We start from the raw sequence: 13,747 nt of genomic DNA, 5'->3' as shown, positions 1-13,747 counted from the left end.
TGAGCTGGTCCCTTCCTCCCCCTACCCCTTTTGTTTCAGCAAAAAAAAAAAAAAAAGAGAGAAAAAAAGAGAAAATTATATTTGATTCTTGTAATAATCACCCGTCATAAGGTGATAAACTTGCCAAGTTGGTCTCTTTGGACTAAATTCAAATATTTAGTGGGATTGATGTCCCCTATTTAGTGGATCCAGTACCTATTTATTTTATTTTATTTTGTTGTTTTTTTGAGTAACCCACGAAGAGGGGATTTGGGCCGTGAGAAGGGATGCAGATAGGCGACCCATGGGTATGGTTTGTATATCCACAACCCAGCCCGGTCCGTTTGCATCCCTAACCTCGTGAATAAAATTAAGAATGATGTGACTGTTTCAAAAACCGTCGGAGCTGGTGGAGATCAAACGCCGCTTGTCTGCTTTATATTTTGCGGAAAGAAAGAAATGAAGAGATCTTTCACAACCAACCAGGCCAAGTTTAATGGATCGGTTAGCTCCAACAAGGCTGGTCCAAGTTTTCTGTGATCATGAATGTAAAGTGCTACTTGCAGCATCGATTCCGGTTTACACCTCGTCTGTTCCCGAAGCAGAAATTATGGCAGTAAATCTTATTCAGAACGACGGATTGAGCTTGAAGGCTATTATTCCATGACAGTCATCAATTCGATCAATGGTGAGGGTTCTTCCATTCATCCTGCTCTCAAGCAAATCAGGATGATCTGCTCGAGAATGGAGTATTTCACCCGCTCCCATGTTTTCCGTGAGGGCAATCAAGCGGCGGATTTTATCGCTAAGCATGTGTGCACCACTCGATGCAAGTCTTTGCGGACTCTAGATCTTTCTGTCGAGCTCAATCATCTAATTCAGACTGATGATGCAGCGAATGTTTTACCTCTTCTATCAAAAAATATAAAATATATAAATAAATCTACCTCATCTTATAAACTTAAGTTTTTAGGATAAGTGGTGATTTTAACATGATATAAGAGCAGAGGTTCTGAGTTGGAACTCTGTCTGCAGACTCTATAACTCTATTATTAAAAATTTTACATAAAAAATAAAAAAACCATCTAAAGCTGCCGACATGCAACCAATCGAACTCAATCATAGAAGAAATAAAATAAAATTGTTTAAATTATGATAAAAAGAGCAGTCTTTTATTACTATTCCGTTATTATATGTCCATGGCCGGTAATCTTGTTAGATATAAACTATAAAAGAACTCCTCATGCAGCTAGAGGTACATGATAATTTAAGTTTTTTATTTTTTCTGGATAAGTTACAATAGAAGCTTTTAAGTAATTGTCACTTCTCACGCATGAATACATGATGAGGAAAATTAAGGTCGATATACGATTAAGACTAAGTACGTTCACCATCGGCCGCTTGCTTGCAAGAGAGCCCAAGGTCCCAGGTCTTGCTGCTAGATGAATGGGCGGAGGGGGATAAAAACCTGAAACCTTGCCAAAGATTGCGGCTCCAGTCGTAGGTCATTTCATCAGGGATCCGATCCGAGCCGTCCGATCGGGTGCTGACGCAACTTAGCTCTGCCCCGTGCGTGGAGCTCGACGGCCAGGAGCCACCATCAACGGCTCGGTTAACGGGAGGCCCCTCGCTTTCAACGGACCGAGATTCAGGAAGTTAACGGACCGACCGCCTCGAAACTCGTGCTCTGTTACTTTGTTGCGTGTCAGCGACAGCTCCAAGTTGTTGAACGTGGAAATTGGGCATAAAAGCGTGAAAATTGCATGACTCGTTGGGAAATCATTAATTTCTTGTCCCTCGCACACTCAAAGCATTCGCATAGGATGGAGACAAACCCAGAGTCTTCTATCACATCGAACCAATAAATTAATCGTAAAAAAAATTGTTCTAGTCTAGCTCTTAGGCCATGTCAGTAAAATGAAGAAAGCTAGCCGGCCCAAAATTTATGGCATACGCGTCGGAAAGAAAGGAAGAAATTTATTTTTGACCCAAAAAAAAAGAAATAAATTTATTTTTGACCCCTAAAAAGAAAGAAAGAAATTTATTTTTGACCAAAAAAAAAAGAAAGAAATTTATTTTTGACCCCTAAAAAAAAGAAAGAAATTTATTTTTGACCAAAAAAAAAAAGAAATTTATGGTCGCTCTATAAATACTCCCTCAACACTCCCTTTCGAAACGACGAAACCCAACCGGTTCCTCATCTCTCGTGAGTATCTCCCAACTTTATGGCAGCGACCATGATGACCATCTCACTTCCTCGATCCTTCTCTTCTTTCTCATCTTTCATTGCTTTGCTAGCTTTCCTCTCTCTCAACTCTTGCAATGGTTTCAAACCCAGAAACTTTACTTTTTCCTCCTCCACCGCCACTTCAAGTTGGTCCCCGGCTGGAGCCACCTGGTATGGAAGTCCTAATGGTGCTGGAAGCAATGGTACTACTGCATGCATGCATGGATTCTTTCCAAAAGATAGATGATATATGACAGCATCATGCATGAATTAATGCGTTATATTTTAGTATGGCATGAGCACATGTCTTCTACTGTGCATGTAGGTGGTGCATGCGGGTATGGAGATGCAGTGGAGAACCCTCCATTCTCATCCATGATAGCAGCTGGAAATCCTTCAATCTTCATGTCAGGCAATGGATGTGGTGCTTGCTATCAGGTGTGACATGCAGAGCTATTAAATGCTCACCGACGACACATTTACTAAAGGCCTTTTTGCACCACTTGCTCCCCATGCACTTTCGGATCTAACCATCCCATGACATCATTTAAACATCAGGTGAAGTGCACAGAAAACGATGCGTGCTCGGGGAACCCGGCCACGCTCGTGATAACGGACGAGTGCCCCGGCGGTGCATGCCTTGCGGAGCCCGTCCACTTCGACATGAGCGGTACCGCGTTTGGGGCCATGGCATTACCTGGCCAAGCTGATCAGCTTCGCAATGCCGGAGTGCTCCAAGTACTTTACGCCAGGTAGAGTTCCCATGCAACGCATGTACGTAGAATCACCATGATGAATGGGAGAAGAGAAGTGCCCAAAACTAATAAGCAAGGTTGGCATATAGCTTATGAAAGGATGGCATGCTTTGAATGCTAACTTTGAAGTCCAAGCATGCATGACGTTTTGAGTAACTATTCTGGTAAGTGCAACAAAATGCAAGGTTGGAAAATGAGTCAAACCTATAACTCAGCCAAGTTCAAACAAAATGCATGACGTTTTAGTGTCTCTCCTTTTTGTGTTAATTTATAATACGTACATTTTGAAGACTAAATGGCTTGGCATGATTGATTCTAACAATATGGAATATTGGATGACTATTTTGATAGCGTTATTCTCCTATTTATTTTCTATATATTTGCCATTATTGAGTCTATAATATCTAGATATTTTTCATTATTATTAGAAAATCTAAGCCTATATGGAATTCAAACAAAAAATAATTGTTGATATTTAGATCAATCAAATATTTCTAAGAATTTTTAGGGTCTTGTATTGCATGTAAAGAGAACACACAACTCTCTTGAGCGATCAAATTGATGACTCATCCAACGTATGCAAAAGAGAATATATGACTCTCTCGAGTCCAATTAACCGATCGAGTTTCCCCATCTCTTTCTTTGCTGTGCTTTCAAACCTTCGACTTTATCCTAGAATTGCATTTACTTCAGTTAAATCCCAAAAAGATAATATGACGCTAACCAAGCTCCTGATGTGGCTTTCCAGAGTGGACTGCAACTATCCCGGTGTTGATATCGCCTTCCAGGTGGACGCAGGCTCGAACACCAACTACCTTGCTGTTCATATCTTGTACGAAGATGGAGATGGAGATCTTGCAGCAGTCGATCTCAAGCAAGGATCGCCGGAATCCGATGCATGGCTCCCTATGCAGCATTCATGGGGTGCCGTTTGGAGGTTGGACTCAGGCTCGGCATTGGAAGCACCTTTCTCATTCCGGTTGACATCAGACAAGTCCGGCAAGACCCTTGTAGCTACTAATGTGATTCCGGTGGGGTGGCAGCCTGGTGCGACCTATAGGTCTGTGATCAACTACAATGCCTAGTACTCTTAAATTGGGGACTATAAGGATATATTATTACTATTTTTCTATGTAATGGCTGTGTTAGGGTCTGAAGGTGGTTGTGTTAGACCCTTGGTAGTATGGTGTTAATTCCAGCTTCAGAAATAAAACTGGATGTGGAGTGAAGAGGAGGCGGGTGTGTTCTCCCCTCCGCAATCCAATTTGTTACAATGTGATTCAAATGTTATTTGCTTGCCAATTCTTGACGAAGAATTTAAAAATAAAAAGTTGTCTGTAAACAATATAGTGAAAAAGAGATCAAAGGCTATGCTCTTTACCTTTAATAACACTCACTGGGTGACCTGAAACCTCCCATTTCATCAAAAAAATAAATCCAGTTGCCGACGGCAACCAGCTAAGAGATATGCCATGTAGGGTAGGAATGGCGTCCATCTCATCGACACAAATGGGCACCTCACAGATGGGCATTGCGATTTAGCTGGCGAACCGAACTTCCTAAACTAGACCCAACCGAATTAATTAGACTTAATTGGCTTGAATTTATGTTAAGACCTGAATTTTGGACATATCTAAGCATTAGATAAACATTCATTCATCATGCTGGTTACAAGTCAATAACCTCTCCGGAAATGATGGAAAACCCGGCTTTTACTGCTCTCTTTTCAGTTGTCAAGCTGGGACCAAAATACCAACTATGCCCTTCACGGTTCACAAAAAATTGGTGAGTTGAATATTGAGGTTTTGGGGGAGAGAACATTTTCTTTTTAATTTTACCACAAGTTGCAGCCAATGTTACCATCAAATTTGCACTTCTTGCAACCCTGTCATCAATAGGTAGGGCGGCGAAAACGACCAATCTCAATTGCGCGCAATTGAGTTGATAAACAAGCCATATGATTATGTGTAAAATTAAGTTCATACATCCGCTTAGATTTGTTGTCTCTTTTATGATTGTAAAGCCATGCTCATCGTGGATTGCCACAAGAGAGTGCTGAAATTTTATTCTCGTCGAAGCTACATGGCTCTTGTTATCTTGGGCCTACAAAGCTACTTACCAAAGAAAACATAACTATATATGAATTGTTGCCAAGGAAAAGTTAACACGCTCAGATCATTTCACATGGAGGCCATCACCTAGATGCTGCCTTCATTCTCAATTGATCGTTGATTGCAAGGATATCGCAAGATATTATATCACGATAGAGCTTTATGGTATCATATGAAGGGGTGACGGACGGGGAGAGTGAGAGGGAGAAAGAGGATCGAGGAGAGACGATTGGGACTGGATGGCCGATTCAGGGGACCCTCGAGTTGGCCTAGACTTCGAGACTGGCGTTAGGCCAGTACTTGAGATAAGGCCGAGCCTTAGTCCAAACCCAGTTGGGAATGAACTTCCTATCCCCAGCCCAACCGAAAACTGACCCATCCAAACCTAATTCCAGCCCCCCTAAAACCCAATCGCACAAATTTTTCTTCTCCGGTTTCTTTGCCATCCCCTTCTTTTTTACTTGTGGCCATCCCCATCCTTCCCATAACCATGTCCCCCACTTCATCTCACTCGCATCAGCCCCCTTGATTCAGAACTGCGACTAAAAACCGCCCCATGGGCTAGGTTCCCTTCTCCCTCTCTTCTACAAGGTGGTGTTTAATAATGTTACCACCCAAAAACAGCGGATGGCAATAGGCCTGTTAACGAGCTGAGCTGCTCGGACTCGGCTCGGGCTCGGCCCGATAAAAGCTCGGCTCATTAGTCAAACAAGCTCGAGCCCGAGCCCAAAATGAGGCCCATTTAAACCCAAGCTCGAGCCTGAGCATCTCACAAGCCCGTTTGGGCTAGTGACTTAATACTGCCTGGACCCTTTTTGAGTCTCCCCCCTCTCCTCTCTCAGCCCCCCAGTATTCTCTCTTTCTATTTTGTTATGTGCCGAGAGCCGCTCTGAGCCTCCCAGGCTCAGGCTCGGGCTCGGCTCGACTCGTTAACAAGCCTAGAAGCGACGCTACAAGGGAGATCGCGGAGAAGAAGAATAGGTATTTTTCTTCCTTTTTTTACCTCTTTCTTCATAATGTTCCATCTCTAAAACCTTTCTGCGCCCACACAAAAAAATGTTTGGTGAATTTTGTCAATAATTTATACTAACTGTGGTGTTTAATGTATACCGAATTCTTGTTATCGAGCTCGAGCCCGAGCCCTCGTAATTAAAACGAGCTTTACGAGCTCAAATCCGAGCCTTTTCTTTGCAAAGCAAACCCGAGCTTGAGCCCAATACAGAGCTCGGTACCAACTACCGAGCCCGAGCCCAAGCTTCCGTGAAACAAACTCAAGATAAAGAGCTCGGAAAGCTCGGGCGCAACTCGTTTCGTTAACAGGCCTAGATGGCAACATCACAGTCTTTATGAGTTGTTGGGTGCCAAAAAGGATGGAAGCAAAGAGAGAATTAATCCATTCCAAAAAACACTTTCTAATCGTTCCAACTATTTAATAAAAAAAATCCAGCTCTTAATAACTTACGCTACCACCCAAGCTGAGGTGCGGAAAAGGAACTGTGGATGGCTGTTTCACGGTCAGACAGCGGTGAGACGTAGGATGCCAGCAAGAAGGGTGGGTAACAAGGAGGGCGCGAAGATGAAGAAGCGGAGCAAATTGTTTTATTCCAGAAATATTTTTATTTTTAAATTTTAATATAAAAAATCCAGCTCATTAACAATTTCAACAGCTATGAGTTATTATTATTATTCCAGTTTATTGAGTTGAGAAACCTAGCAAGCCCGATCTTAAACCACAATCACTAAAAACTCTTCTCCATCATCATCATCATCATCATATGATGATGATGATTTCTTTTTAGTTTTGTTTTCCATTGGACATAATTGCAGGGCTCATCGAGTTCAAGTGAAGCGGAAATGAAACTGGAGATGGCAATAATAGGGAAACCTTTTCGAAAGGCATCTTAACGTCCCCAGGATGATGCCCTGAGGCGACAGATGGCTGCTGGCATTTCACTGACTAATGTTACAAAAAGACAAATTGTTCTGATCAAGTTTGGTGTTAATGCTTAATGTTATAATACAGTCGCTTACCCACGAGGTGCTGCCATTTGCTGCTTCCTGATCCTCTCCCCAGGCTTAACCATGCTGGAAACCAGGGTAGCGAGAAAAAAAAATCAATCTACTGCGGCCATGTAAAAAATCCCTGTAACAGAAAATGGATCGTATAAAACATTAGAACTGTATACTTATCACCTGATATCATGCGGGGTGATGAATATCCATTGTGATCCTTGTGCCACCGCAAAATCCACAAGAGTATCTAAGCTGATCTTTCGACTAACAGCATCCTAGAAACCAAATAAGATTTTAAGATAATACGGTCTATCTGTATAATACAGATCTCAGAATGAAAGGGCAGATCTCAGTATTCACTCACCATAAACACATCAAACTCATCCATGGCTCGAAATGGTGCTTCTGTCATCTCATGAAGAGCTAATGCGAAGCAGAGAGTGGAAAAGGAGCGCTCCCCACCTGATAAAACAATGAGATCACAGTAAACCAGATGATCTTGACACTCTGCATGAAAGCAACATAAGATTGATGTGTTCAAAAAACAACTGTAAATGATCATATGATACAATCAATGCTCAACAACTATTATTATATGAAAAACCCAACTATTGTACAAAAAAAAAAAAAAAAAAAAAAAAAAAAAAAAAAAACTGATCAATTAGAAAAGGATTTGAAAACAATTATGCTAGGAGAAAGGATAAAGAGAAGCATATGGCAGATTTTGGCATTATTACCGGTCAAAACACCAAAAACAAAGTAGCAATTACACAATCAATTGAAAACAGAAAAATCTAGGAACCTGAAAGCCCTCTAGTATCCCGAACACTGTTGCCAGATGCATCCTGAGGCATCTTTACCTGTACGAGAAAGGAACAAAATTATATTTCCCCCTAGTAATTATTAAAAAAAATTCTGGCAGCTCGAGTAGCACCAATGACCTCCATCTCAGAAACAGATATTACGCAGATTGAGAAGGATTCTTTACATGATAATTAAATTGCTCACCTCCACAGATAAAATCTTCTGTTCATAATCTACCTTAATGTGCCCACTTATACCTTTCTTCCTCAAATGTCCATTAAACCTGATTAACAAATAAAGCAACGTTAACTGAACTGTCATGAAAACCAATCCACCACACCGCTCTCAGATAGATAAAAACCAGTGAATAAAATATTGACAAGCAAATTGCACATACTGCCAAGTTAGTTGTCGTTTTAAAAGATTTGCATTTCTCTGGAATTTGCTCCAGCGCAAATCAAGCGCCTTCTGGCATGCCTACAAATAAAATAACATTTAGTTATATAATCAAGTACACTGCAAGGTAAGACACATCATTATCTCACAGACAAGTGAATGAATAAGATCACTAGAAAAAAGATAATAAATGAACATGGAGAAGAATAGTACTTATTTTCAAAGGGGCATGCATTTGTGTACTCTGACAAGAAGGCAAGGAGGCAGAAAGCTCAAAAAAACGGCACGAAGACAACAAAGCAACAAAAGGATAGCAAAAGCTCCACTCTGCAGAATTAAGCAACCATTGCAGCACAAGTCATCAGCCCAACGTAGGCCGAACCATACCGAGCCAACCCAATGGAAAACCAGGTCGGTTCACCTATTGGAATCGGTTTCGGCCCCGAACCGGCCGTAACAGGTTTTGAATCGATCAAAACTGGCCGAAAAAAGCCCGAACCGAAACAAACCGGCCGAAACCTTTCGAAACCGGCTAGTTCCGTTCGAACTCGGTGGGAACCATCTGATTCGCATCGAGTCGACCCGGTTCGAAACCAGGCCCCATCTTCCTCTGCTTCTTTTATTAAAAAGAAGTGGGAAGGTCCCCAACAGTTTTTTTATGGAGTTCGTTTAGTCGTCTTATGGCTAAATAACTCCTTCCCCCCAATTTGCGAAATCACACCAATTCAGCGCGATTGAAGAAAGATCCAAACCTAAATAAGGCGCGCTTCCTCTCTCCCATCTCATTTCGTCTATTTTTTTTGCTTGAAAAAATAACTCAAAATTTACAAAATAAAGAAAGATTACACCGCCGCTTGGTTAGAAGGATGGGCTGACATGCCTCCTGACTATGCTAATGATATGGATATCTACGAGAGACATTGCCACTCGACAAGATTTTAGATATTGGTATGTATGTTGTACTTTAAATATATGTAATTGATTGTATTATTTTATATTTTTTACCTCACTGCTTGATTTGAGGATATGTTATGTTTCTTGTAGCATGCAATATCTCACTAAGCATTTTATGTTTTAAATCATTTTAAAACAACAAGATACATCATTTAGGTTAAACTGGAATTATGGAAACATCAAAAAACATCAAATTAGACTTAAAATCATTGAAAAAGTTCAAAAGATTGATTACTAATTAAATCAACTTGAAAAACTACAAAAAAAATTGGGCGTGCCAGTACGGAATGGCACGCCCAAGCATACTATGTCGGTACGGTACCGACCCGTCCGCTTTTCAGTACAGGTCCCGGTACTAGTTCGACGGATCTTGCATCAACCCCTCATGAGAAACATGATATCTTGCACACTCATCCTCCGTTAAAATAATTTTCTTTCTCGACATAGTTTAAAAGAATTCACATCCAAAACTTCTAACCAATACCTGTGCAGTAGCACCTTGCCTCCAAGAAGGGAAAAAACTAGAAACTATTTTATGAAATCTGAAAGATCTTATTCAAGTCTTTACATTGCAGCATGCAACATCTTCATCCCTGAGTAGATGCTTTGACTTCATCTGAGATTCAGCACTCATCAGCTTGGAAAGGGGCTGCTGCCCTAAGACATGTACCCATGTATTGTGCTTGTGAGCTGAAGCCTTTACCACTAGACCAAGTAATAGCCCCCTAGAGTAACAAAATATACATCTAAATATCCATCAAAAAAACCTCTTTTTTCCTCAAAAGCATAGAACACTTGCCCACTCAAACCTCAGTACTCAGCTTCTCTGGTGCATGGTACAACAGTTAAAGCCTGAGCTACTAGTGCCATAACTGCAGCCTAGGCATTATACGTATGCAAAATCTACATGCCACATAATGATTTGATTTCTTTACAAGATGCATAAACAAAAAGCATCAACACCAAATGAAGGTCATCTTCACTTGTTTAGCTGGTTGCTTAACGAAAAAGATCAACATCACTTGATTAGCTGGTAAACCATCCTGAGTAATGTTTCGGATGTAAGCCCACCATGATAACGAAGAAATTCCTTCAATTTTCTTAACTTGAATCTCTCAAATGAATATTAGAAAAAAAGGAAATTGGCGAGTAGGGTTTAGGTCCCCTGTTAATTCCAATTTTTTAAAATCCACGAAATGTGGTGCATATATCATGGTGGAAAATAGAGTCTATACTCTTTGCTTTCGCTCCCTCTATTGCCCTCCACCAAAACTATGGCATATGCCCTATATTTATACTAGTTTGATCCTCCTTATTTAAGTTGGTTTTTCCTTATTTATGCCTGCGGGCCGCTCAGATCTGGGGGTGCGCCTCATGCCCCGCCGACCCTCAACAGTGGACGTCGACTGAGGACTTCCTGCACTTCCTGGAGATCTCCTCACGGTGGGCCGGCCTTGAGGAGCGAGGGATCAGGGCTGCCTACCTGGCCTATCACTGTTGGCTGGATAAGAATGCCCGAGTCTTCGAAGATAACAGAGCACATCCGAGGTTGGTGGCAGACAGAGCTCTTCTTCATGCGGCGGAGGTCATTCGCACCACCACATCGTCGTCTCTCGGGATGGCCAGAAAAATTTGAAGCCCCCTTTCTGCTCCTACAGTGCCCAGAACTGTGCTGGTCTCTTAGGAGCTCCCACCCCTTAGCTTTCTTAAGGTGAACTTCAACGGTAGTGAGGGAGCATTGAAGGTGTGGGATTCGTCATTAGAGACCATGATGCCAGATTGATAGCAGCTGGAGGCCGACGGATCTTCGATACGTCTGTAATCAATGTTAAGCTCAGAGCTGCATGGGAAGGCATCACCTATGCAAGGCGTGTACTGGGTGCAAACTGCATTCTCCTCAAGCGAGACTCAGCCAAGGTGATCGAGTGGATCCGAGGTCGGAGACGCGGCGCTGGCTTTAGACACTGCTCCACAACATCCACAGGCTCTTAGATGAGGGTGGTCTCTATCGAACCACACATGTCTACAGGAAAGCGAATAGCACTGCTGATTGGGTGGCCTCCTTCACGGCTCACCATTCTGAAGGCTTCACCTAGAAAGACGTGTCGGTGCATTATCCTTTGTATTACCTTCTCTTTTCTGATTTTATTGACTGCACTCATACCCGTCGCGTTTGAGCCGTCGTTGTACCAAAAAAAGAGAAGATACAAGTTCTCTACTATTAGGTCCACTTTCTTTAGCTGTTGGATTATTCTTCTAGTTAGAAGAGGATGAAAATATCCATCTTTTTATACTAGTGAAGTCTAGCCCAAATCAAGGTAGATTCCTCTTCTAATCAGAAAAGGATACAAATTACTGGAAAATGATAAAATATTTCAAAAATCCTCCAATTTGGCTCGAAGTAGATTGTGATATCTATATCAATTACCTTTAATCGCATCATCAAATTCTTCCCGAATTAGAATTTATGACTTTCCAAAGTTTCAATACTTGACTGAGTCCTAGATGATACAACATATTTTGCTCCAACCACTTGTTTGGACCTATTCAAAGTGGCAAGATTGGTCGATGATAGGTCGACGTTTATTCTACAGAGGTCCACGTTTTATTTAGGTCTTTCTTCTTCTAGTCAAAAGAGGATGAAAACATCTCTCATTTTATTCTAGTAAAGTCCAGCAAATTAAAGAGGATACAAATTACTAAAAATAGTAAAAATATTTTAAAATTCTCAAATTTTGCCAAAAGCTAGGTCTTGATTCCTATCAATTACACATTCAGTCGCATCATCAAATTCTTTCCAGATTATAAGGTATCGCTTCTCAAAATTTCGGTGCTCAATTGAGTCCTGGATGTCGTGAATCTTTCTCCTAAAGCTTATCCAGACCAACCTGAAGTGGCTAGATTGGTTCATGGTGAGTCAGACAATGCCCCCGAATCAAGCTCAAGCTTGGATTTTGGCATACTTGATTGAATTTGCTTAATTAGCAAAATGGTCAAGCTTAAACTTCATTAAAAGCTCAAGTTGAAACAAATGAAAACTAAAAGCTACGGGCCTACAAAAAATAAGCAAAAGCTCAAGCTTGGCTCAATGATTAGCTTGTTCAGTTAACAACAAGCCAACTTGAACATTTGTTCTGAAGCTTGGCATCCATTTCACATTATTACCTGAGCCTTGGGAGCATAGGTACTCATCTAGGCTCATTTTTCCCTCTATGAGCAAATAATCAAAAAGACTTATCCCACCTACTTCAGATCAATTCTCTAAATCCTTATGTGATTAATGTTCATAAAAGTATATTTCCACTATCACTACCATCTAAGTACTCAAAAATGTTTCAACCATCTAATCAAAGGAATTGCGACCCTCTAAATGAACCATGTACCCTCTATCTACTTCTAACAAAGATCAAATATTATTTCATAATACGTTTAACACATTGCATCATCATGCTTGAAAAAAGCCAAGCCATCAATAAACAATAGAAGGTGGGGTAAAACAAGTGGAGGATTTGAATGAACATTTAGCACTTCATGCCATTTCAGCAGTAAAGACTAGCACACAAATGGATCGGATTTCGTAAAATGATGTATGCAACAATAAATCAATCCTCCCCTCTTACACAAAAGTCATCTTACAATGTTGAACAATTAGCATTTTGGTCTTGTTGACTTAATAATTTACCCCAAAATCCAAATATGAAGCATAACCCTTAACATAGAAAATAACAAATTAACCAAGCAGTCTATAAGGTGGCCAGGCATCCTTCCTTACTTTTCTTCATGTCTGATAATCTTATAGTAATATATAACTGAAGCAGCGAAGCACATCATGGCTGGAACGACTTTAAGTAGCACTAATAAGTATTAATGGCTATAAAATTATAACATTGCAAACAAACAATTACACACTATTAGGTTACTAGAATTACAAGAGATCTAATGGTGCGATAAGTAGAAGGTCAACACAAATAGAATGATCAATGGAATTTGTGGGAGTAAAAGTGCAACTCAAGGTGGTAATACACCAAAAGCAAGCTCCCTGTTAGTAATATTAGAAGTAGGTAATTTTCTCAGATCCTTGCTCACTAACTTTCATCTATTTGCTCCCTTTGATATGCATACACATAAAAATGTGATTTCACAAACATGTCAAGTAGTTCCCTTCCATAACAATTACTGCACCATTGCATGATAACAGAAAAAAGCATCAGACACCCAACTTGATACGACATCTAGGAAAAAGAACACATTTGAAAGGGAGTGCAAGGCGTGCAAACACATTAGGACCCGTAATCTTAAACTTTTTTTGACAAGTTCAAAGCCTATCTGATTAATAATTCTCAGATAAGTAGAATTACAAGAGATCTAATGGTGCAATAAGTAGAAGGTCAACACAAATAGAATGATCAATGGAATTTGTGGGAGTAAAAGTGCAACTCAAGGTGGTAATACACCAAAAGCAAGCTCCCTATTAGTAATATTAGAAGTAGGTAATTTTCTCAGATCCT

At 40.6% G+C, this 13,747-nt stretch overlaps 2 protein-coding genes across 7 annotated transcripts in view; one reads left to right on the top strand and one right to left on the bottom strand.

Moving 5' to 3' along the window:
- The first annotated feature begins 2,151 nt into the window (after positions 1–2,151).
- Positions 2,152–4,412, top strand: LOC103716569 (expansin-B18-like). The gene is made up of 4 exons (XM_039115427.3): positions 2,152–2,409; positions 2,532–2,644; positions 2,765–2,958; positions 3,710–4,412. Exons 1-4 carry the CDS (start codon positions 2,205–2,207, stop codon positions 4,044–4,046), a joined length of 849 nt encoding a protein of 282 aa, XP_038971355.3. The 5' UTR covers positions 2,152–2,204; the 3' UTR covers positions 4,047–4,412.
- Positions 4,413–6,958: 2,546 nt separating this feature from the next.
- The window catches only part of MIM (P-loop containing nucleoside triphosphate hydrolases superfamily protein), a 55,867-nt gene continuing 49,078 nt past the window's right edge, over positions 6,959–13,747 (bottom strand). For 5 of the 6 annotated variants that reach the window (XM_039120638.3, XM_088718651.2, XM_039120629.3 and 2 more), the window contains 6 exons: positions 8,287–8,366; positions 8,094–8,172; positions 7,888–7,945; positions 7,450–7,547; positions 7,266–7,360; positions 6,959–7,157 (listed from right to left, as the gene is read on the bottom strand). In XM_039120638.3, the coding sequence (XP_038976566.2) occupies positions 7,100–7,157; positions 7,266–7,360; positions 7,450–7,547; positions 7,888–7,945; positions 8,094–8,172; positions 8,287–8,366 (468 nt within the window). In that variant the 3' untranslated portion in view covers positions 6,959–7,099. Of the gene's footprint in view, positions 7,216–7,265; positions 7,361–7,449; positions 7,548–7,887; positions 7,946–8,093; positions 8,173–8,286; positions 8,367–13,747 lie in introns of all 6 variants that reach the window. The other variant, XM_039120634.3, reaches the window with a different exon arrangement.

The sequence above is a fragment of the Phoenix dactylifera genome, chromosome 3 (assembly GCF_051530095.1).
Source record: "Phoenix dactylifera cultivar Ajwa chromosome 3, Ajwa_hap1_PhDact_Kaust_v1.1, whole genome shotgun sequence".
NCBI classification, from domain to species: domain Eukaryota; kingdom Viridiplantae; phylum Streptophyta; class Magnoliopsida; order Arecales; family Arecaceae; genus Phoenix; species Phoenix dactylifera.
Note: the sequence above shows the minus strand (reverse complement) of the source record. Positions and strands in the feature narration are given on the sequence as shown.

Excerpts from the sequence above, each read along its gene's own strand:
- LOC103716569 (XM_039115427.3), top strand. The coding sequence starts at position 2,205 with ATGGCAGCGACCATGATGACCATCTCACTTCCTCGATCCTTCTCTTCT. Across the intron at positions 2,410-2,531 it reads TAATGGTGCTGGAAGCAATG|GTGGTGCATGCGGGTATGGA; the intron begins GTACTACTGCAT and ends CTGTGCATGTAG. Across the intron at positions 2,959-3,709 it reads CTCCAAGTACTTTACGCCAG|AGTGGACTGCAACTATCCCG; the intron begins GTAGAGTTCCCA and ends GTGGCTTTCCAG.